We start from the raw sequence: 25684 nt of genomic DNA, 5'->3' as shown, positions 1-25684 counted from the left end.
CCTTGAGACACATCCACAGGTACACCTCCAATTGACTCAAATTATGTCAATTAGCCTATCAGAAGCTTCTAAAGCCATGATATCATTTTCTGGAATTTTCCGAGCTGTTTAAAGACACAGTCAACTTAGTGTACGTGATCTTCTGACCCACTGGAATTGTGATACAGTGAATTTATAAGTGACATAATGTGTGTGTAAACAATTGTTGGAAAAATTAGTAGGTGTCCTAACAGACTTGCCAAAACTATAGTTTGTTAACAAGAAATGTGTGGAGTGGTTGAAAAACAAGTTATAATGACTCCAACCTAAGTGTATGTGAACTTCCGACTTGAACTGTATGGCCCTGCATTCAAGCAATAATCTTGCTAGTATGTAATTTACCTTGACGTTAACATAGTCCAATGTGTTTCCGTGGCTGTTTTAAATTACATGTTTTTTTAGCAGGGCTTTTAATAAAACACAAGATGGCGCCCTTCACTGCGGCTAGCAGTATGGCTGGGCAGAGTTTGATGCTAACTATATGATATGGTCGGGATTCAAGGCCACCGACATTAGCTCGATTAGCTAGCCAGCATCTGACTATGTTTATGCTGATCCTGGTGCTAGATTAATGTTAGCTGAATTTTATAGCCAGTGATGAGAAACATATCCTTCCACTGTAAACTAGCTGATAAACTTTATGATTAAGAAACAACCATTTTCAAAGACAAAACCATTATCTTGTGAAGGTTCATACTCTGCTTGGAGTGGAAAAGGAAGTTCCTTCAAACTGTGAAATCTGGTTGAAAGGAGGAGCTAGTGAAGTTGGCTAGTAAAATGTGCATATTAAAGAATGCGGTAAGTTAGCGTGTGTAGGTGTATATTTAGCATCTGTAGGCGTTAATTTGACGTGTGCAGGACCGCTTGCAGCCGTTTATTTAGCACGTTGGACCGCCTGCAAACACACTTAATTGACGCGTATAGGTGTTAACATTAGCTCGTGAAGACATTAACTTAACACATGAACGCATTAATTTAGTGCCTGCAACTGCTTACTTTACACGTGTAGCATTAAAACGATTGTGTTTTGACCACGTGCTTTAAGATCATTTTCACTTTGTTACCCATCTTCTCCATTGTCACCTGATAGGCACGTCACCTGATAGGCAAGTCACCTGATAGGCAAGTGCGTATGCTACATCCTCGAGGTAACTCAGCACTGTGCATTAAGACATTAATGCCTCCACAATGTTGTTTCGCATTACATTACCCCAACATCTATCCTTTTATATAATGCATTAACCAATTAAGCAGCTAACCCAATCCAACTATGGTTAATTAAGAAGGGATGATAGTTACTCCAAATGGATTGTGATATGTGTATTTCTGATTTATTTTTGTCTTTGTTTTGATACAAATTTCATCAGATTGGGTCTACTGGAGTGTGAGATTTCCCGATGGGTTAGGGTGCTAACTTCCTGAACTGGTAACTCTTCTGAGGTCGCCAGTAAAATACAGGAGTACGAACTGAATTAGGAAGTGGTTTCAACTGTAACAGTTATCATGGAAGGTGATGTCAGATGGTGTCTTAATGCACGGGGTGAATAATTTGACCACAAACAGTGTGTGTGAACCTCAAAACCCTCCCTAACCAGCTGAAGAAAGAGCAACAAAGGTGTTCAATGCGACAGTGACTTTTAACACTCCTATCTGAGTCAGAGACATTAACCTGGTCAGGGGCGGCAAGAGTGCGAAAGCAGTCCTGAGAAAGCGCGTGTGGAGTGAGCGTGAAGAGAGATAACGGCTCAGTGTGTATATTCCCAGGTGGAAGCGGTACATGAGGAGTGGGAGATAACTGAAGGCACAGGCTGAATTCTGGAGATTGAGTGTACATCAAGATACACCAGGCGGGGTGTGGAACAGCGTTGATCTGGTCCACATACAGTACTCCTTACAGCACCTGAAGCGGTAAAGATCGTCATGTCTCTCCTTGGGTTCACAGTTCTCACGTGAAGTGAGGTCTGTCCAGCTGGGTAATGGGTGAGCTTAAAGACACCATGACAGAGGAAGCAGAGCTAAAGATAGAGGGACTAGATTCCACTGTGGACATGCAGATGGGTTGGGTTGAGCTAACTTCTCCAGGGTAGGGGGCATTATTTTCACCTCCGGATGAAAAGCGTGTCCAAAGTAAACTGCCTGCTACTCAGGCCCAGAAGCTAGGATATGCATATAATTGGTAGATTTGGATAGAAAACACTCCAAAGTTTCCAAAAACTGTTGCAATAATGTCTGTGAGTATAACAGAAATGATTTGGCAGGTGAAAACCTGAGGAAAATCCATACAGGATGTAGGATTCTCTTTATTATTGTAGTTTTCTATTCAATGTCATTACAGTATCCATTGACTTAGGACTCAAATTGCAGTTCCTATGCCTTCCACTAGATGTCAGTCTTTAGAAATGGTTTCATGCTTGTATTCTGAAAAATGAGGGAGTAAGACCAGTCTGAACTAGTGGACCCTAAAGTGTCACAGAGCTTTTTCATGCGCAATGCCGAGAGCGCGGGTATAATCAGGTATAATTATGCTTTCGCCGTAAAGCTTTTTTGACATCTGACACCGTGGTTGGATTAACAAGAAGGTAATCTTTAAACCTATGTATAACACTTATGTTTTCTGGTTCATTGGATCAGTCTAAAACTTTGCACATACACTGCTCGAAATTGCAGCTGGGCTGGAATAACACATGACCTTTCTCTTGCATTTCAAAGATGATGGTAAAAAAAGAAAACTTGTTTTTTTCTTCGTATTATCTTTTACCAGATCTATTGTGTTATATTCTCCTACATTCCTTTCACATTTATACAAACTTCAAAGTATTTCCTTTCAAATGGTACCAAGAATATGCATATCCTGAGTTACAGGCAGTTAGATCTGGGTATGTCATTTTAGGCAGATCCTTAAAAGGATTTTAAATATATATTTTTCCTTCTATATGCAGACTGAACAAAATACATTTGTATATTTACCCAATGACCAGGACCCCAGGGAACTTGTAATTTTTATTTTCGAACACATGATTCGTATCGTGATTCAAAAAACATGTTAAATAAAAAATAAACTAATTTTAATAACCAATCAAGAGTTGCAACTTTTGATAACTCCATAAGTAAATAATAAAGTATTGTCAAAATTTGAATAGAGACTGGTGTTTCTCATTCATTTTATAATTAAATCCCACCTGTTTCGATCTTTTCTAGTGAGATTGATCAGGCCTCACCAGAAAGTCAGTATAGATGGCAATCGACAAAAACATGGTTTCAGCTGTGGTGGTATACATACCCCATTTTGGGTGGAGTCTCCTCTTTATCGCTAAACATTACATCATTATTGCTAGTGAAATGGGCCTTAAACGGTTCCTCCACTTATCAGTACTGCCATGTGACTGTTTCCCCTGCACTCAGCCCTTCCGAAGCTTCATTATGGCATCCCTCATGTCTCTTATAACTAACGATTCATAGTTAAAGCTCAAAAACCAATCACCTAACATTAACCAAACCCTTAACCCTAACCTATTTTATTTTTTTATGGGAAAAAAAACACAAAATTGTGTTCAATGAATAGATATTGGTCGAGTAACAAATGCATTGTCAGCACACGTCCAAAATCATATAATCAATAATACACATAATAATCAATGATAAAGTTTATTCATATTCTACATGTTAGTCATTTAGCAGATGCTCTTACCAGAGCGACATAGTAGTGAGTGCATATATTTTCCTACTTTTTGTTACTAGTCCTCTACATACAGACCTGCCAAGCAACAATAGACGCTATGTTAATTGATTTCACCATTATATGAAAAAACGAATTAGAAAATGAACCCTAAATGAAGCTATTATTTGAACCAATTTAGAAATTAAATCTTGTCAGCCACGTCCCTTTTTCCCTGTTTCAGTAGCACAGGGAGGTTGGTGGTGCCTACAGTGACAGGGAGAGCAGCTCTTCTTATTCATTACTATTCATTAATAGATACAGGCACAAAGCTTGGTTCTCGTGAGACAGTACAGTCTGCTTTTTCTAAGAATGTAGAAGCAGAGACACTTTCTGTTTGGATTCCCTGGGGTTCAGCAGACCTCTGGTATGATGGCACCTGCTGCAGGAACAAGTCCCAGTCCGGCCCAGTGACTGGCAACTCTGTCTGGAAGTGGTTCCAGAACCTGGACAAATAACCAAGACAGGTACAATATTAGGGTCCCGACACACCAGTTAAGAATCGTTGCTCTAGTATACAGCAATGCAATAGACTGGTAGTGGTAGATGCCTGGGTCTGGTAAGGGAGGAAGGAAGCAAAGGAGGGAAGGTGAGGAGACGAGGGCTTACCGGTGGTGGTAGACGTCTGGCTCTCTGCTCAGACGGTTCTGGAAGCCGATATACAGGTCGTCCCAAAGAAGGCCATTCTTCACCACGTGCCTCATGACTCCGATCCTGTTCTTGATCTTTACAGAAGAGAAAGTAGTACACCGTCTATCTCTCAGTCCAATCAAGTTACATGAAATGGAAAACAAACGATCGACTTGGAGATAAATGGCGGTTTGTTTAAAAGCATGTTGGCATTTAAGCAGGGCAAGGCTGCCACATTTACCACCAACTAACTTCCTGAAATTCTACACTTTTCTCCATGGAGCAAAGAGAAAAATGTGCTGTTTTATAGTTTGTTTTGCCATGTTAAATCTAATTTCCTGCTATTCTACACATTTTGCCATGGGGCAAAGATAAATGTGCCGTTTTATAGCTCATCTCATGCTATTCTACACATTTTGCCCTGCGTGCCTGTTCGGTAATCCTGCCTTACACTTGAGTGAGAACTGAGCCAGCAACAATGATCTTCAACTGAAAACAGCTTTGCATCTGCCACCTACAACACATTTGAAATTATGCATAGTAGCCTGCCATCTCTGTGTGTCTGTGTCTCGTACAGCATTCACCTCTTATGAGAAAGACATGAGTCCAGGGAAATGTTATTCTTCCTCTCCGGAAGACAGATTTGTAACATGGTATGTTTCTGCCCCGTAATGTTTGACCCCTAGAAGCAGTTTTTTGTTGTATTGATCCTTCTCATAAATGGAGTGCAGTGTAAAGTGCCTTCAGAAAGTATTCACACCCCTGGACTTTTCCACATTTTGTTGTTACAGCCTGAATTACAAATGGATTACATTTAGCTTTTGTGTCACTGATATACACACAATACCCCATAATGTCAACGTGGAATTATGTTTTTAGAAATGTTTACAAATTATAATAAAAAAAAATGGACATCTGAAATGTCTTGAGTCAAGTATTCAACCCCTTTGTTATGGAAAGCCTAAATAAGTTCAGGAGTAAAAATGTGCTTAACAAGTCACATAATAAGTTGCAATGAAACCTCATTGAGAAGATTGACCTCAAAAAATAAGAAAATCTGAATGGTTTGTCCTTGGGGTTTCGCCTGCTACATAAGTTCTGTTATACTCACAGACATGATTCAAACAGTTTTAGAAACTTCAGAGTTTTCTATCCACATCTAATGATATGCATATCTTATCTTCTGGGGATGAGTAGCAGGCAGTTGAATTTGGGCATGCTTTTCATCCAAAATTCCAAATGCTGCCCCCCTATCCTAGAGAAGTTAACTCAGAAACGTGGGTTTTCAAGCATGAACTGCTCGTTTCAAGTCCTGCTGCAACATTTCAATTGGGATTAGGTCTGGACTTTGACTAGGCCATTCCAAAACTTCAAATTTGTTGCTTTTTAGCCATTTTCATGTAGACTTGATTGTGTGTTTTGTATCATTGTCTTGCTGTATGACCCAGCTGCACTTCAACTACAGCTCACAGACGGATGTCCTGACTTTCTACTGTAGAATTCTCTGATAAAGAGCAGAATTCATGGTTCCTTCTATTAAGGCAAGTTGTCCAGGTCCTGAGCCAGCAAAGCATCCCCAAACCAATACTGAAGGCACTGTACTTATCAAGCACTGCATTTAATCCAGCAAACAATTATCTTAAACTGAAAACAGCTTTGCATCAGATTTGCATCTGCCAACAACACATTCAAACCCCTGAAGTTAGGCATAGCAGCCTGCCATCTCTTTGTGTCTGAACAGCGTTCACCTCATGAGAATGACATGAATAAAGGGAAAAGTTTATTCTTATTTAAAAATTGGAAAGTATTCAAACCCATTGACATTTTCCACATTTTGTTACGTTACAGCTTTATTCTAATATTGATTTTTTTTTAAACTCATCTACACACAATACCCCATAATGACAAAGCAAAAACAGCTTTAGAAATTTTTGTAAATGTATTGCATTTGAAAATTATATATATATATCACATTTACATAAGTATTCAGACCCTTTACTTTATTGAAACACCTTTGGCAGCGATTACAGCCTTGAGTCTTCTTGGACATGATACTACAAGCTTGGCACACCTGTATTTGGGGGGGGGGGTTTCTCCCATTCTTCTCTGCAGATCCTCTCAAGCTATGTCAGGTTGGAAGGGGAGCGAAGCTGCACAGCTGTTTTCAGGTCTCTCCAGAGATCGTGTTCAAATCCGGGCTCTGGCTGGGCCACTCAAGGACATTCAGACTTGTCCCAAAGCCAGGTTCTCTCCAGATGTGACGCTTGGCATTCAGGCCAAAGAGTTCAATCTTGGTTTCATCAGACCAGAGAATCCTGTTTGTCCTTTAGGTGCCTTTTGGCATGTGCGTTTTACTGAGGAGTGGCTTCTGTCTGGCCACTTTACAATAAAGGCCTGATTTGTGGAGTGCTGCCGAGATGGGAGAACCTTCCAGAAGGACAACCATCTCCACAGAGGAACTCTGGAGTTCTGTCAGAGTGACCATCGGGTTCTTGGTCACCTCCCTGACCAAGGCCCTTCTCCCCCAAATCCTCAGTTTAGCCCACCGGCCAGCTCTAGGAAGAGTCTAGGTGGTTCCAAATGTCTTCCATTTAAGAATGAGGGAGGCCACTGTGTTCTAGGAGAACTTCAATGGTGCAGATCATTTTTGGTACCCTTCTCCAGATCTGTACCTTGACAAAATCCTGTCTCGGAGCTCTATGGGCAATTCCTTCGACCTCATGGCTTGGTTTTGGTTTGACATGTACTGTCAACTGTGGGACCTTATATAGACAGGTCTGTGACTTTCCAAATCATGTCCAATCAATTGAATTTACAACCGGTGGACTCCAGTCAAGTTGGAGAAACATCTCAAGGATGATGAATGGAAACAGGATGATGCACCTGAGCTCAATTTCGAGTCTCATAGCAAATGGTCTGAATATTTATGTAAAAAAGGTATTTTATAATTTCTTGACATTTGCTAAAATAATTCTAAAACCTTTTTTCGCTTTGTCAAAATGGGGTATTGTGTAGACTGATGAGGATTTATTTTATTTAATCCATTTTAGAATAAGGCTGTAATATAACAAAATGTGGAAAAGTAAAGGGGTCTGAATACTTTCCGAATGCACTGTAAGTGCCTTGCTCAAGGGAACATCAAAATATTTTTCACATAGTAAGCTCAGGGATTTGAACCAGCAACCTTTCGGTAACTGGCCCAGTGCTCTTAACTGTTAGGCTACCTGCCACCCTTATGACAGATTTGTAACATGCTATGTTCCTGCTCCACAATGATTGTTTTGATTCTTCTCAAGTTGAGTGCAGTGTACTTAATTGTATATAGGTGAGCAGGTGTTGTAGCCATGCTCACCTCCTCATAAGGGTGCTCTCTAGTGGGCCTCTGAGTAGGGAAGGACAGATCCATGAAGTCCACCAGATAGTTGTAGCCATTGGCTATCGGAATGAAGTCCTCATCTGTCTCTATGACCTTAAATACATATTACAAACAGTTAGGCTATGTTTAGTTGGAATTCAAACAATTTGCGTTATTCACTGACCTGCAGTTATGATAAATATCAGATAAGAATATGAATAACCAGAATAATCGGAATCAATACACAGATCTAAAGAATTACCAGAATCTTAAAAGTAGCAAAAGAATGAGAAGAATTGGAAAATCTTTGTTCTAAGTTCGACCCTCAAACCCACTAGATTTGGGTTAAAAATGTATTTTTATTTTTCAAATTGATTGAACATGCCTGGCACAATGGAACCAAGGGTCATAGTCCCTAAAGTGTCAAGCCTGCCCATCTGGCAATCCAAGCAGACAAAATCAGCTGTTCCAAGGGCAGTTTCCTGGACATAAATTAAGCCTAGTCCTGGAACCCCCCAAAAATTCGATAGAGATTCTCCATTGAGCTTTTCATTTTTTTAAATTCAGGAATAGGCTTAGTCTGTGTCCGTGAGAGCGTCCGTACATGTTTTAAACATTCCAGAAATCTACAGAGAGAGGAAGTGAATGGAAGGGGTCGCGTTCAGTTGGTACAAAACCTAGAAACGTTTTAAAATTGAGATTGTCCAATAATATTTACAATTTTCCTTGCATGTTTTACTGCCTACTGAATGCGAGTCAGGAGTAACCAGGAGTGTAATTCCTAAATTGCAGACTGTTGCAAAAAAAGTTTAATCCAAACGAAAAACATTTTGCAATGAAAACAAGTTTCTATTGGACAAATTCAGGCTTCCGTTTGGTTCCAAGAGTAAACAGTAATCGGTTTCTGTTGAAAAAACGTTTTGCAACAGTCTGCGACTAATGAATCCACCCCAGGAGTCAGCTTGTAGATGTGCAGTAGAGCACTAAGAGCTGTGAGGACTTTTATATGGACTGCAATATTTACCCGGACAACTAGATTGTAGTTTTTAAACCCTGCCCAGATGTAATAAAATTGGATCCAGCTTTTATGTTTAAATATCTCAGCGGTGATGGCCCTGTTCAGTTCATCCACGTACAAATCAAAGTCCCAACTGTCCTTATAGATGTTTGTCCCGGATGGAGGGTCGGTGATGGCTTTCCTGTGGTTATAGTCAAATCATACATGATTTACAGTGCATTTTACCTGGGTTACAACATTAAAAAGGAATTCAATGATGTAGGAAAAAACATAATGTAGAAAGAGAACATAATGGTAGACAATGTAGGGAAGTGAGATAATAATGGCAGACAATGTAGGGAAGTGAGGTAAAAATGGTTGACAATGTAAGGAAGTGATGCAATAATGGTAGATAATGTAGGAAAGTGATGTAATAATGGTAGACAATGTAGGGAAGTGATGTAATAGAGGTTAACAATGTAGGGAAGTGAGGTAATAATGGTATTGACAACAGAGGGAAACATCAAACACTAAAATGTGATTTGTGATTATTGATGATTGTTGGCATTTCTATGGAGTATGGACTGATATGACAGACATGGACACACACACGATTTGCTGATTGATGAGCAATCCTACCGGCTGGGGCTCATCAGAGCCAGTGCCAGATCGAGCACAGCGCCTGGCTTGGGTGTCCATGTTGTTATGCCTGGAGCGCTCTTCTTGATCAGGGCATTGAGCTCCTCCGCTTTGTTTTTCGTGTTAGTTTCCTTAATGTACCTGTCAGTTAACTTATGTCAGTTGTCAATGTCAAATTGGGATGCAAGTTATATTGAGTGACTGCAATTGAAGCAATAAGAGGGGTCAAAACCTAACCTCAACCTAGAACGGAATTTGTACACAAAAGAGTAAACGTTTTGTAATACCTGTCTGAGGGATGTGCTTCGACAAAGTAACCGGCAAACGGGCAGTAGATCTTGGGCTGCAAGGATTTTACCAGCTGGGTCTTGTAGTTCATGAGCTTCTTCCTTTCATTCTTGATGAAATCAGCTTTCCAGCTCTCTGCAGGGTGAAATCGACACTAGTCAATGAGTGAATCTCAGTTGTGTTTCCTTGATTCCTCGCTTCCTCTCCCCTTGCCTCCTCCTCAAAATGCATTGGAGGAGAACATCCGAGGGAAGTAACCTCATATCTGTTCCGATGTGCTTTGAGGAGGAGATAAGGAGAGAGGAAATACAATTGACATTCACTCCATCTGCAGTCAATAGCCAGGAAAACCCAAGGGAGCAATTCATTTCTCTGTTGTTATTTGTCCGGCTATACATTTGGATGCTGTATACCTGTCCACCTCACCTGTGTATTTTCCTCCACTGAAGGTCATGGGGAAGCCAGACGCCCCTCCAGCAAAGTCGCTCATCATCAGGTCTACATTGTGGGGCAGTCGGCCGTAGTTTGGCCTGGTGCAGTCCACCGTGTTGAGGATCATATGACCTGGGTGGGAGAACCAGAATCAGATGCACCCGTCAAATGAGATAAGGTTGAGATAAGGCTTTAAGGTGCATCGTATTTCTACCAGGTGGCGCTGACATATACTTTTACTACTGAACTGACAAGGACCTGAATCAGACAGGATGTGCATGTTCAATACAATAATTAGTCTTAATTATCCTGGTGGAGCCCATCTTTATATGGATGTATAATCTGTTGGTAGATAAAGTGGGATGAAAGTCAGAATGTGTGATCTGCACTTGTACACTGACTGGACAAAACATTAGGAACACATGCTCTTTCTGTGAAATAGACTAACCAGGTGAATCCAGGTGAAGGGTATGATCACTTATTTAAATCCACTCCAATCAGTGTAGATGAAGGGGAGGAGACAGGTTAAAGAAGGATGTTTAACCCTTGAGACATGGGTTGTGTATGCGTGTCATTCAGAGGGTAAATGGGCAAGACAAAATATTTCAGTTCCTTTGAAGGGGGTATGGTAGTAGGTACCAGGCACACCGGTTTGAGTGTGTCAAGAACTGCAGCCCTGCTGGGTTTTTCATGTTCAACAGTTTCCCGTGTGTATCAAGAATGGTTCACCACCCAAAAGAAATCCATATAACTTGACACAACTGTGGGAAGCTTTGGAGTCAACATGGGCCAGCATCCCTGTGGAACACTTTCAATACCTTGTAGAGTCCATGCCAATAGAGTCCAATTGAGGTTGTTCTGATGGCAAAGGGGGGTGCAATTCAATATTAGGAAGGTGTTCCTAATGTTTCGTACACTCGGTGTATATACCACTTAGCAGACCCTTTTATGAAAAGTGACTTCCTGTGACTGCAGGAATTGAACCCAGGGCTCTGGAGAAGCTAGCACCACGTGCTCTTACAAAGGACATGATGACTACCTTTATATTCAACAATGATACAGGTGTCCAATTCAGGGTGCACTTCATCCTTCAGAATCATGAATCTGAGGTGCTCATCAATCTGACGGAGACAACAGGAGAAGGGCATTAAAGAAGAGCCTTTTGACAGAGGTTCCTTTATCGTATAAACTGTTCATGCAAAGTGAGCTGTTTATGCTTACGTTTTGCCAAATGCCAAAGGGAACGACGTTGATATTTGTCAGCTGCACCTGCCTTTTCTCCAGCATCCTGTAACATGATTCAAATGAGGACAGCATAAACCCATAAAGGTGACACTCATTTGTTTTATGGTTGTAAAACCATGTTAATGATTGACATATACAGTTGAAGTTGGAAGTTTACATACACCTTAGCCAAATACATTTAAACTCAGTTTTTCCACAATTCCTGACATTTAATCCCAGTAAAAATTCCCTGTCTTAGGTCAGTTAGGATCACCACTTTATTTTAATAATGTGAAATGTCAGAATAATAGTAGAGAGAATGATTTATTTCAGCTTTTATTTATTTCGTCACATTCCCAGTGGGTCAGAAGTTTACATACTAATTGAGTGTATTTGGTAGCACTGCCTTCAAATTGTTTAATAACTTGGGTCTGTCACGATCGTTGTCTAAATAAGTGGACCAAGGCGCAGCGTGAGTAGAGTTCCACATTTTATTAATAGTGAAACTTCCAAAAAAAAACAAAGATATAACGAACGTGAAATGTGTAGCTCACAATGGCACTCAAACACAAAACAATATCCCCCAACGCAGGTGGGAAAAGGGACACACTAAGTATGATCCCCAATTAGAGGCAATGATATTCAGCTGCCTCCAATTGGGAACCATACTCACACACCAACATAGAACTATAATAACTAGAAAACCCCCCTAGTCATGCTGTGACCTATTACACCATAGAGAACCCCGATGGCTCTCTATGGTCAGGGTGTGACAGGGTCAAACATTTCAGGTAGCCTTCCACAAGCTTCCCACAATAAGTTGGGTGAATTTTGGTCCAATCCTCCTGACAGAGATGGTGTAACTGAGTCAGGTTTGTAGGCCTCCTTGCTCGCACACGCTTTTTCAGTTCTGCCCTCACATTTCCTATAGGATTGAGGTCAGGGCTTTGTGATGGCCACTCCAATACCTTGACTTTGTTGTCCTTAAGCCATTTTGCCACAACATTGGAAGTATGCTTGGGGTCATTGTCCATTTGGAAGACCGATTTGCGACCAAGCTTTAACATCCTGACTGATGTCTTGAGATGCCGCTTCAAAATAAGTTCCCCTCTCATGATGCCATCTATTTTGTAAAGTGCACCAGTCCCTCCTGCAGCAAAGTACCCTCTTCCCCCCCACAACATGCTGCTGCCACCCCCATTCATCACGGTTGGGATGGTGCTCTTCAGCTTGCAAGCCTCCACCTTTTTCCTCCAAAAATAACAATGGTCATTATGGCCAAACAGTTCTATTTTTGTTCCATCAGATCAGAGGACATTTCACCAAAAAGTACTATCTTTGTCCCAATGTGCAGTTAGTGATTTATACGTGAAATAATCTGTCTGTAAACAATTGTTGGAAAAATTACTTCTGTCATGCACGAAGTAGATGTCCTACCCGATGTGCCAAAACTATAGTTTGTTAACAAGATATTTGTGGGGTGGTTGAAAAACAAGTTTTAATGACTCCAACCTAAGTGCATGTAAACTTCAGAGTTCAACTGTATATAGATAACCCTTACCAGAACACTGGCCTTGATGTGTCGCCAACATAAATAGGAACATCGGGTCTCGTCGCAGAGAGGGATTTTAAGGTTGGGTAGCTGAAAATACATTTTTCAGGAATCATCTTAAAACGTCCTGCCTTCTGTGTGCTCATCCTCATAAGGAAAATTGGAATCAACATTTCTGCTTACTTCCGTAATTGAAATTAGGGTCCCACTTTAAACTAAGTACAACTTATAAAGGCTCAATATAGCTTACATAGATGATATGTGAAGCATTTATCTCATACTCAAACATACATAGTTTATACACCATTTATACACCACCCTTTATACACCATTTATAGAATATGACACACGCTTATAGATTATCTGTGAAGCTTTTGCGTAGTGCTTCAGAAACTTCATGCATGCTATAAAATGCCTTTATACTTCGTTAAAGTAGGACCGAAATGATAAATGCATTGAAATCAGTCGTGGCTGGTGGGTGGAGATTGCGAAGGACGGGCTCATTATAATGTTTGGAATAGTATGTGTTTGATACGTTCAGTCCATTCCCTTCCAGTTTCACTGAGCCCATTCTCCCATATCAATAGATTTCATTCTGCCATACAGGTACCATCTCTACATGCCTGTACCATACTCCATACAGGTACCATCTCTACATGCCTGTACCATACTCCATATAGGTAACATCTCTACATACCTGTACCATACTCCATACAGGTACCATCTCTACATGCCTGTACCATACTCCATACAGATACCATCTCTACATGCCTGTACCATACTCCATACAGGTACCATCTCTACATGCCTGTACCATACAGGTACCATCTCTACATGCCTGTACCATACAGGTACCATCTCTACATGCCTGTACCATACAGGTACCATCTCTACATGCCTGTACCATACAGGTACCATCTCTACATGCCTGTACCATACTGGTACCATCTCTACATGCCTGTACCATACTACGTACAGGTACCATCTCTACATACCTGTACCACATTCCATACAGGTACCATCTCTGAATACCTGAGGTGGTCGGAGTGCATGTGGCTGATGTAGATGAGGTCGGCCATGCACAGCCTTTCCATGGAGTCAGCAGGGGGCTCATGGAGCAGCCACCAGCCCCTGGCGAAGGCCGGACCCGTCAGCCAGGGGTCGAATATCATCTTCTTCCCCCCTAGCTGGAGCTCCATGCATGCATGGGTGAGGTAGGTCACCTGGAGGAACATGAAGGTTGAGTTTGGAGCGGAGAATCTTGTCGCCCGACGTGCTATCTTTTTAGATTTGCGTGCGGCGCTGTTGACCATCAATCACATTGATATAAATAGCCTGTCGGCCATATGGGGAAAATCTCAGAGGTGTCGGTGTTGGGACTGTCGTTTCTGTGTCTCTGGAATTTAAATGAACACAGGGGAGATGGTCAAAAAGTCATCTGTGACCAACTGTCACTCAGAGTCCCAGCAATGTGTCCTGCACTGTTGTTGGGCACGGCTGTGATCGGAGATCTATCCCGATACGTAATCTAGAATCTTGGATGGCGGTTGGTGATATCTTTCAACCTTTGCCCATCTCCCTTATGTGTCCCAGGCTTAAGTTTGGCACTGCAGCCTTTCAGGTGAGAACACACCCTCAGATTTCACATTATAAAAGTGGTGATGAGATCAAAGATGAGTAGAAGATTGTGTAGACACACAACTCTCGGTTATCATTTTAAGGCTCATATTTGATTCACTCCGGGTAATTACTAACTAGCCTTGGATCATAGCTAGTGTTTGTGTTCTTGTCACAAATTTGTGACTAAACAACATGGTAATGTGTTCCACATTAGTTTCAACCAGCCTGGTGAAGACATCTTTTTCATGACGAGACCAAGATCACAACCAGATCAAGACATGTTTTTCTGACCTTAACAAAACGTCTTTATACAACCAGTATACATCCTGACCATGACGTCATGTAAGATGTCATAATGTAATTGCAACCAGTTTTGCCCACTGGGAAAGGCCTCAGATCTGTCCAGCCGTGGGTGTGTGTGACGAGCTGTACTCACAGTCACCTCTCCCTCCTGCAGTTCCTGTGGATCCTGGGGGTCTGCCAACCAGGGGTCCCAGACGATCACCTCCACGAGCTGAAGACCACCCTCGTCTGTCATCACGACGTCTGCGTTAGCAAAATCAAGCCAAAGTCAAAACTCTTCCGATTAATAATCTAATGAATTACTTTTATTTGATTATCTTAAGTTGAAGTCGGAAGTTTACATACACTTTAGCCAAATACATTTAAACTCAGTTTTTCACAATTCCATTTAATCCTAGTAAATATTCTGTTTTAGGTCAGTTAGGATCACCACTTTATTTTAAGAATGTGAAATGTCAGAATAATAGTAGAGAGAATGATTTATTTTGGCTTTTATTTCTTTCGTCACATTCCCAGTGGGTCAGAAGTTTACATACACTGTCACACCCTGACCATAGAGAGCCTTTTTATTCTCTATGTTGGTTAGGTCGGGGTGTGGGTAATCTAGGTAGTTTTTCTCTATGTTGGCCTGGTATGGTTCCCAATCAGAGGCAGCTGTTTATCGTTGTCTCTGATTGGGGATCATGTTTAGGCAGCCATTTCCCCACTGTGTTTTGTGGGATCTTGTTTCTGTGTAGTTGCCTGTGAGCACTGCTTGAGCTTCACGTGTCTTTTATTCTTTGTTTTTTTGTTCGGTTCTCTGATAATTAAAAGATGTCGAACCGATTTCACGCTGCGCTTTGGTCTGAGTATGATTACAACGACGATCGTGACATACACTCAATTAGTATTTTGTAGCATTGCCTTTAAATGGTTTAACTTGGGTCAAACGTGACGGGATAGCCTTCCACAAGCTTCCCACAATACGTTGTGTGAATTTTGGCCCATTTCTCCTGACACAGTTGGTGTAACTGAGGCAGGTTTGTAGGCCTCCTTGCTCGCACACGCTTTTTCAGTTCTGTCCACACATTTTCTATAGGATTGAGGTCAGGGCTTTGTGATGGCCACTCAAATACCTTGACTTTGTTGTCCTTAAGCCAGTTTGCCACAACTTTGGAAGTATGCTTGGGGTCATTGTCCATTTGCAAGACCCATTTGCGACCAAGCTTTAACTTCCTGACTGATGTCTTGAGATGTAGCTTCAATATGTCCACATAATTGTCCTCCCTCATGATGCCATCTATTTGTGAAGTGCACCAGTCCCTCCTGCAGCAACACACCCACACAACTTGATGCTGCCACCCGTGCTTCACGGTTGGGATGGTGTTCTTCGGCTTGCAAGCCTCCCCCTTTTTCCTCCAAACATAACGATGGTCATTATGGCCAAACAGTTCTATTTTTGTTTCATCAGACAAGAGGACATGTCTCCAAAAAGTACAATATTTTGTCCCCATGTGCAGTTGCAAACCGTAGTCTGGCTTTTTTATGGCAGTTTTGGAGCAGTGGCTTCTTCCTTGGCGAGCAGCCTTTCAGGTTATGTTGATATAGGACTCGTTTTACTGTCGATATAGATAATTTTCCTGAGCAGTATGACGGCTGCATGGTCCCATGGTGTTTATACTTGCGTACTATTATTTGTACAGATGAACGTGGTACCTTCAGGCGTTAGGAAATTGCTCCCAAGGATGAACCAGACTTGTGGAGGTCTATAAAAAATGTTGAGTTCTTGGCTGATTTCTTTTGATTTTCCCATGATGTCAAGCAACAAGGCACTGAGTTTGAAGGTAGGCCTTGAAATACATCCACAGGTGCAACTCCAATTGACTCAAATGATGTCAATTAGCCTATCAGTAAAGCCATGACATCATTTTCTGGAATTTTCCAAGCTGTTTAAAGGCACAGTCAACTTAGTGTATGTAAACTTCTGACCCACTGGAATTGTGATACAGTGAATTATAAGTGAAATAATCTGTCTGTAAACAATTGTTGGAAAGATTACATATGTCATGCACAAGGTAGATGTCCTAATTGACTTGCCAAAACTATAGTTTGTTAACAAGAAATTTGTGGATGGTTGAAAAACAAGTTCTAATGACTCCAACCTAAGTATATGTAAACCTCACACTTCAACTGTACATATAGACATATTAAACATCTGACTTATTATTTACATTGTGTTCCTCGTGTCATTTTTAGATGGCCAAATGAATGGACAGCTGGAGCTGGGCACTCAACCCACGGGACGCTGAACAGCGTCTACCTCCTAGTCATAAGACTGCTAAACAGTTAGTCCAGGTAGCTATTGGCTAACTATCTGCATTGACCCTTTTTGGACTAAGTATTTTGACTCATCACATACGCTGCTGTTACTGTTTATTATCTATCCTGTTACCTAGTCACTTTATCTCACCTATGTGAACATATCTACCTCAATTACATGATACCCCTGCACATCTACTCGATACTGGTACCTCGTGTAACGTTCTATAGCCAAGTTATTGTTACTCTGGATTTATTCCTTGTGTTATTTTTCTATTTCTCTTTTTTTCTCTCTGCATTGTTGGGAAGGTCCGTAAGTAAGCATTTCACTGTTAGTCTACATCTGTTGTTTACGTAGCATGTGACATAACATTTGATTTAATGATCAGTATCACACAATGTGTACAAATATACACAAGTTGTCAGAGAACACAAAAGATTAGACATACCGTTTCATATGACCCAAAATGGCAAATAGACTTAAAATGCCATTCGATAACCTTTCAGGTTGAGAAAATGGCAGCTCAACTTACCCAGCTCATCCTGTGTGAAGCTGTCAGGAGGGTTCACATACTGCATAGTTGAGACGTTCAGCTTCCAGTAGTGTTTTGTACATTGGACCGTCCTGCATCAGAAAAACCTTTCAGTCCCATGGAATAGATATGTTTTATCTAAGCCTCGGTATTAAAGAAGAAGTTCAGGATTTTACCACTTGATGTTAAATGGTTCCTCAGCCTGAAAGTAGTCTATGGGCCAGGAGAAACTGTAATCCAAGGTTCGGTATTCTCTAAACAGCCGCTACTAACTCCAACTATCTTTAGTTGTAGAGTCCTGAACTTCCCTTTTAAGTCTACTTACCTTCCATCTAAGTCCTCTATGTCTTTGATGAACAGGCCTCCTTGGTGTTTGCATTGGTTCTTGCAGGCCTTCAGCTCTCCATTTTCTTTGTATATGATGTAGCACTTGCCATCATCTGGGCTCTTCTTAAAGTTGATGCCATCTTTGAGTGAGAACACCGCCTCAGAGTCCAGGGTCAGCACTGTCTTTGAAGACTGGGCTGTCATTTGAGTGGTGGAATTGAAGTGCTGATGAGAAAAGTAGAGGAGTATAAGTGGATGGTACTCGTAAGAAGAATTTACAGGTGAACTGAACAGAAGTCATCAATAAAGGCAATAAAACAATCTATTCAGTTTATTACAAGTTGCAACAGGGAGATACTTCCAGCACAGAACCAGATAAAATGTCTAACTGGCCATATATCCTAATCAGCAGACAACTGTTCTGTAAACATCAGTCCCAGAGGCAAGTGGGAAGTCCAAACAAGTAAGTGACATTGCTACAGAATCACAGTGTTCAGACAATACAATAATAATCAGCGTGTCCTCGGTCCTTGTATCTCCAGTCTGGCATCAAACACTATCAACAGATGTGAGTTTAATCCATAACATACCGCGTCGAGGCTAGTGACCATCAACTCAAATATCACAAACAAAACACTGGAAATCGTGTATTACAGATAGGGGAAATATTTGAATATGCGGTAACACTTTACTTCACACCTAGTGTCATAACACATTATGACACTGTCATAACCATGTCATAACATCTGACAACGTGTCATAACCTGTCATAATACTGTTTCATATGTTTAGACCTGTTGTGACATACATTATGATATTTTATGGGTGGTTATGACACGAGTTTCAAAACCCACAAAACCTACCACACAAGGCAAAACATTCCATTCCAGCATAGCCTACGTGTCAACAGTATTTTTTTTAAATTGACTATATTCAATTACCAATGCTCTGTTTCTGATGACTGGGATGAATGCAAGAGCAGAAGCAGGACAAGACACCCTCTTTTTGACAGATGACTGGTATAAGGGCATGTATGTGATTGGCCTATCTGACTTATGTGATTATGATGGTCATAATGCTTCTTGAGTGTCAAAGTGTATTTTCTTAGTCCAAGTAAAGTGACACAGGATGGTCATAATGCTTCTTGACAGTCTCATAAAGTGTATTTTCTACAAGTTGTTTAAAATATGATAGCGAGAGACCTGAACCTACATTTTAGACAATAGCACAGATTCAAAGAATTAAACATTATACCATTATATTTACATGTTCATGGTTAGTTCAAATGATTAATATCTAAATTCAAACAAATATCATTTCCTCATAGTACTGTGACACTTTGGGAACTAAATATTACATTGAAATGTATGGAATTGTCAGGAGCAGACCTGGGTACAAATACATGAGTATTTATATTTGAAATACTGATCTTGTGTGAATGAGTATTATGTGGTCAAAATCCGCTACCTCTTAACATTTCCTACAAATAGTAGGCTATCCAAACACATTCTGCCAAATACCCAAGGAACAAACAGAAAGTGGGTTTAATGCATAGAGTATTTCTATATTTTTATTTATTGAAATACCCCACATTTGAACATGGGTCTGATTCAGAGACTTTTTGGTTGTAAGAGCAATCATCCTCAATTCATATTTTTCTTCAGCTCATATGACTAAAATTCATCCAAAGTTAATTGAATTTCAAGTTAAGTTAACAGTTTCAGCAAACCCTTTCTTTAACCTTTTTGGGATAGGGGGCAGCATTTTCACTTTTGGATGAATAGCGTGCCCAGAGTGAACTGCCTCCTACTCTGTCCCAGATGCTATTATATGCATATTATTGTTAGTATTGGATAGAAAACACTCTGAAGTTTCTAGAACTGTTTGAATGATGTCTGTGAGTAACAGAACTCATATGGCAGGTGAAAACCTGAGAAAAATCCAACCAGGAAGCGGGACATCTGAGGTTTGTAGTTTTTCAAAGCTTGGCCTACCAAATACACATTGAGATATTTAGGAGGTTGCACTTCCCAGGGCTTCCACTAGATGTCAACCGTCTTTAGAAACTGGTTTGAGGATTCTACTATAAAGGAGGGGCTCATGAGACCTTTGAGACAGTGGTCTGGAAGAGAGCCTTGGTCTCATGATGCACGCTCCCGACAGTTACTTCTCGTTCCATTGCTTTTCTGAAGACAAAGGAATTCTCCGGTTGGAACATTATTGATGTTTAGTTAAACACATCCTAAAGATTGATTCCATACATCGTTTGACATGTTTCTAACGGACTGTAACGGAACTTTTTGAGTTTTTGTCTGGATGAAGTGCCTGTGCCTCATGATGGATTACTGGGCTGAACACGCTAAAAACAAGTGGCTATTTGGACATAAATGGAACAAATCAGTCATTTATTGTCGAACTGGGATTCCTGGGATTGCCTTCTGATGAAGATCAAAGGTAAGTGAATATTTATGGTGTTGTTTCTAACTTTGTTGATTCCCAAATGGCGGATATTCCTCTGGCTGTTTTGGGTTCTGAGCGCCGTTCTCAGATTGTTTTTTTCCGTAAAGTGTTTTTGAAATCTGACACAGCGGTTGCATTAAGGAGAAGTCTCTTTAATTCTGTGAATAACACTTGTATCTTTTATCAATGTTTATTATGAGTATTTCTGCAAAGTCACCGGATGTTTTGAAATCACCGGATGTTTTGGAATCTGTCACCTTTAAACAATGTACATTTCTTAATAGTCACAACATAGCAAATATTAAGAGAGAAGCATAAATAATAAAGAGCATTACCTTGTGCAGACTTATGTTGACTTGACACTTTGGAATTTGAAGTTTAGACAGATCAGTCTTTGTGCATTTGCATTTTTGGATACAAATATGCACATTATCGAACAAAACATACATGTATTGTGTAACATGAAGTCCTATGAGTGTCATCCGATGAAGATCAAAGGTTAGTTGTTAATTTTATCTATATTTCTGCTTTTTGTGACTCCTATCTTTGGCTGGAAAAATGGCTGTGTTTTTGTGACTTGGCTCTGACCTAACAATCATGTTGTGCTTTAGCTGTAAAGCATTTTTAAAATCAGACACGATGGGTAGATTAACAAGATGTTCATCTTTCATTTGCTGTATTGGACTTGTTAATGTGTGAAAGTTACATATTTAAAAAAAATATTTTTGAATTTCACGCGCTGCCCTTTCAGCGGAATGTTGTCGAGCTTGCGCTAGAAAGGTTAAGGACTTGACAAATAAAAACAGTGTAGAGTGATATTTGGTGTGGTCAGTGATATCTGGGACCCTTGGGACGCCCATACCATAACTCCTAAACTTAACCTCGACCTTATTCCTTAACCTGAACTTCTATGGGGTAAGGAAGTCCCAAGGATCCCGGATAACACAAATATTTGGTGTCCAGTACACCGATACAGGCAGAAAGTGATAAATATGATTCAAGGACAGAGAAGTAAAGCACAAAATAATGTTTCAGTCAATTTTATTTTACATTCATCTTTTGAACTGTCATTGTAATTCGATGTAATTCTGCATTTTAATCTTTTGAAAGTTCAGAGCCTAATTTATGTAAACTACCATCTGCAAAATATATAAATTAGTTAAATGTTTTAACACTATTAAGTGCTATCCTCTGAGAATACAATGTACATCTCACTGTATATGTTTGTAGCGAAATAAATTCAATATTATAATGTATTTATCTGTTAACTTCTTAGGGCTGAAATCCCGTTAATGGGATCAATATAACAGCCAGTGAAAGTGCAGGGCGCCAAATTCAAAACAGAAATCTCATAATTAAAATTACTCAAACACACATGTATCTTATTCCATTTTAAAAGGTAATCTTGTTGTTAATCCCACCACAGTGTCTGATTTCAAATAGGCTTTACAGCGAAAGCACCACAAACGATTATATTAGGTCAGACCCAAGTCACAAAAACACACAGCCATTTTTCCAGCCAAAGAGTGGAGACACAAAAAGCATAAATAGACAGAGAATGAATCACTAACCTTTGATGATCATCAGATGACACTCATAGGACTTCATGTATGTTTTGTTCGGTAAAGTTCATATTTATATAAAAAAATCTCAGTATACATTGGGCGTGTTATGTTCAATAGTTCCAAAAACATCCGGTCAATTTGCAGAGAGCCACATCAATTTACAGAAATACTCATCATAAATGTTGATGAAAATACAAGTGTTATACATGGAATTAAAGATATACTTCTCCTTAACTTTTTATGGCTGCAGGGGCAGTATTGAGTAGCTTGGATGAAAATGTGCCCATATCAAACGGCCTGCTCCTCAGTCATAGTTGCTAATATTAGCATATTATTGTTAGTATTGGACAGAAAACATTAAAGTTTCTAAAACTGTTTGAATGATGTCTGAGTATAACAGAACTCATATTGGCAGGCAAAATCCTGAGTTGAAATCAAAACAGGAAGTCAGAAATCTGAGCTTGTATGTATTCACCAGAGTCCCCAATGAAATCCCCTTGAGATATGAATGTTGCACTGCCTAGGGGTTCCACTATGTCAACCATCAATATAAATTATAATGAGGCTATGTTGTTGTGGGAGTGAATGAGAGCAGAATATATCAGCTGTCCATCAAGCAGCCATTTTGTGATCCCACTTTTTCCTCATGGTAGTCACTTGTGTTCCATTGCTCACGAAGACCAGAAAGAATACTCCAGTTGGAACTTTATTGAAGCTATATGTTCAAAACATTCTAATGATTGAGTCTGTACTTTGAAATGTTTCTTCGACCGGTAATATCACTTTTTGAAGTTTTTGTCCGATTTAACGCTGACCAGAATTAGGGTTTGGATATGTATACCAAACGCTCTAACAAAAGAAGGTGTTTGGACATAAATACCGGACATTTTCGAACAAAAACAAATATTTGTGGACCTGGGATTCCTGGAGTGCTTTCTGATGTAGATCAAAGGTAAGGGAATAGTTATCATGTAATTTCTTGTTTATGTTGACGCCATCCTTGCGGCTGTGGTGTTTTTAAATTGAGCGCCGTCTCAGATTATTGCATGCATTTCTTTTTCTGTAAAGTTTTTCTGAAATCTGACACAGCGGTTGCATTAAGGAGAGGTATATCTATAATTCCATGTGTATAACTATATTTATATATATTTATATAGAGTATTTCTGTTTAATGATGTGGCTATGCAAAATCACTTGATGTTTTTGGAACTAGTGAACTTTATCAAACAAAACATGCATGTATTGTGTAACATGAAGTCCTATGAGTGTCTAAGTGTCCTAAGATAATTCAAGTTTAGTGATTAATTTGATCTTTATTTCTGTTTTTTGTGAAGGCTATATTTTGCTGGAAAATGGCTGTGCTTATTGTGGTTTGGTGGAGACCTAACAATCGTTTGTAGTGCTTTCGCTGAAAAGCCTATTTAAAATCGGACACATTAACAATGAAAATAGATTTAAAATGATATAAGACACATGTATGTTTTAGGAATTGTAATTATGAGATTTGTGGTTTGAATTTTAGCGCCCTCTATTTTCACTGGTAGTTATCATATCGATCCCGGTATCGGGATTGCAGCCATAACAGGTTAATGCAACCGCTGGGTCAGATTTCAAAAAAGCTTTACGGAAAAAGTAAACCATGCTATAATCGGAGAACGGCGCTCAGAGAACAAATACATATCCGCTGTGCTGGCGTCACCAGAAGTCAGAAATAACATTATAAATACTCACTTACCTTTGATCATCAGAATGCACTCCCAGGAATCCCAGTTCCACAATAAATGTTTGTTAGATAATGTCCATCATTTATGTCCAAATAGCTACTTTTGTTAGAGCGTTTGGTAAACAAATCAAAACTCACGGAGCGCGTTCACTAGATGCAGTCAAAAAGTTATGTTACAGACCGTAGAAACTTGTCAAACGATGTATGGAATCAATCTTTAGGATGTTTTAAACATAAATCGTCAATAATATTCCAACCGGAGAATTCCTTTGTCTTCAGAAAAGCAAAGGAACGGGAGATACCTCATGTGACTGCTGCCAGACCTCTGACTCAAACAGCTCTCATTCGGCCCCACTTCACAGTAGAGGCATCAAACAGGTTTATAAAGACGGTTGACATCTAGTGGAAGCCTTAGGAAGTGCAAGATGACCAATATCCCACTGTATCTTCTATAGGGGCTGAGTTGAAAATCGACCAACCTCAGATTTCCCACTTCTTGGTTGGATTTTTTTCTCAGGTTTTTGCCTGCTATATGAGGTCTGTTTTACTCACAGACATCATTCAAACAGTTTTAGAAACTTCAGAGTGTTTTCTATCCAAATACACTAATAATATTAGCCTCTGGGACTGAGGAGCAGGCAGTTTACTCTGGGCACCTTATTCATCCAAGCTACTCAATACTGCCCCCCAGCCATAAGTTTTAAACAACTTTTGTCTGTCACCTTTAAACAATGTACATTTCTTAGTCACAACATAGCAAATATTAAGAGAGAAGCATAAATAATAAAGAGCATTACCTTGTGCAGACTGTTATGTTGACTTGACACTTTGGAATTTGAAGTTTAGACAGAGATCAGTCTTTGTGCATTTGCATTGAGCAGTGAACTAATTGTTGGTGTTTATTAACAAGAAGAATCAAGTGTTTGCCTCAGGAAATCCACTTGAGAGAAAAAAGGTAGAGGTGAAAAAATAGATAAAAAAGGTGAGATGCCTGTACAAGGATAAGGTGCAACGGATAATGTTACAGGGAGACTCCAGTACAAGGACAAGGTGCAACATATGTCACAGGGAGACTCTGCCTGGATGAGCTTTAAGAATATGGCAAATGCCCCCTTCAAAGTGAGATTTTTATCCCTGCCCAGATGAGGGTGTGCCTCTCTACAGCCAATTAACTAAACAAGTTCTTCACCCGCTTTGAAGCATGGGGCGGCCCCGCTCCCCCTGCCTGTGTGAAGGAGGATGTCATGTCAACCGAGAGCGCGCTTGTCATCAATGAGGACGTTGTAGGGGGTGTGTCCCAAAGACCCTCCCCATTATTAAGGGGACCTTAAGATTCACATGTTTTGCTGCAGGCCTTATAATAATATACTGTTGCGATGTGTCTAAAAACTCTGCCACAATACGTTGCACAAGCTATCTATATTAGTCTTTGTGGTTAAGCCCTGGCTGTTGTGAGAGTGGGTTTGCAGGTTGGTCTGAGTCACCGAAACTAGATAAAAAGTAACCACTGTCTGGTTTTGACATTTTGATCTTGTGTGACAGAGGACAATTCTAAGAAATTCAGAGAAGCTACTGTACTAGGTTGCCTTATAAGGTAACCTCAGCTTATTGATGCATACATACATTGACGTAGGTGATCATACCACTAGGGAGTGATCACATGTATAAAATCAGCTGTGCCCTGTGTGAACTTACTCAGATAATCAACAACTGAACACGATAAAATACAAAAAATAATAATGTGAAATAACAAACCGAAACAGTTCCGTGTGGAAGACACAGAAAATAACCACCCACGAAACACAATAGAACACAGGCTACCTAAATATGGTTCTCAATCAGGGACAACGATAGACAGCTGCCTCTGATTGAGAACCATATCAGGCCAAACACAGAAATAGAAAATATAGAAAAACGAACATAGACTGCCCACCCCAACTCACGCCCTGACCATACTAAAATAAAGACAAAACAAAGGAATAAA

The 25684-nt window shown here is 40.1% G+C and overlaps 1 protein-coding gene across 2 annotated transcripts; it reads right to left on the bottom strand.

Moving 5' to 3' along the window:
- Positions 1 to 3668: 3668 nt before the first annotated feature.
- On the bottom strand, positions 3669 to 25420 carry LOC110499782 (cytidine monophosphate-N-acetylneuraminic acid hydroxylase). 2 transcript variants are annotated; one of them, XM_036945118.1, is made up of 15 exons: positions 24498 to 25420; positions 17951 to 18177; positions 17626 to 17717; positions 14928 to 15037; positions 13904 to 14094; positions 12881 to 12961; positions 11317 to 11383; positions 11135 to 11216; positions 10090 to 10227; positions 9663 to 9798; positions 9376 to 9516; positions 8764 to 8938; positions 7737 to 7853; positions 4364 to 4479; positions 3669 to 4200 (listed from the first exon to the last, which is right to left on the bottom strand). In XM_036945118.1, the coding sequence occupies exons 2-15, from the start codon at positions 18154 to 18156 to the stop codon at positions 3999 to 4001; spliced, it is 1854 nt and encodes a 617-aa protein (XP_036801013.1). In that variant the 5' UTR covers positions 18157 to 18177; positions 24498 to 25420; the 3' UTR covers positions 3669 to 3998. The 2 variants fall into 2 exon arrangements, with proteins under 2 accessions (XP_036801013.1, XP_036801014.1); XM_036945119.1 differs by lacking the exon at positions 24498 to 25420 and adding an exon at positions 20748 to 20815.
- Positions 25421 to 25684: the final 264 nt, after the last annotated feature.

This window comes from Oncorhynchus mykiss, chromosome 15, assembly GCF_013265735.2.
Source record: "Oncorhynchus mykiss isolate Arlee chromosome 15, USDA_OmykA_1.1, whole genome shotgun sequence".
Lineage (NCBI taxonomy): Eukaryota > Metazoa > Chordata > Actinopteri > Salmoniformes > Salmonidae > Oncorhynchus > Oncorhynchus mykiss.
Note: the sequence above shows the minus strand (reverse complement) of the source record. Positions and strands in the feature narration are given on the sequence as shown.

Excerpts from the sequence above, each read along its gene's own strand:
- LOC110499782 (XM_036945118.1), bottom strand. The coding sequence starts at position 18,156 with ATGACAGCCCAGTCTTCAAAGACAGTGCTGACCCTGGACTCTGAGGCG. Across the intron at positions 17,718-17,950 it reads ATAGAGGACTTAGATGGAAG|GACGGTCCAATGTACAAAAC; the intron begins GTAAGTAGACTT and ends TTTCTGATGCAG. Across the intron at positions 4,201-4,363 it reads CCAGACGTCTACCACCACCG|GTTCTGGAACCACTTCCAGA; the intron begins GTAAGCCCTCGT and ends TTATTTGTCCAG.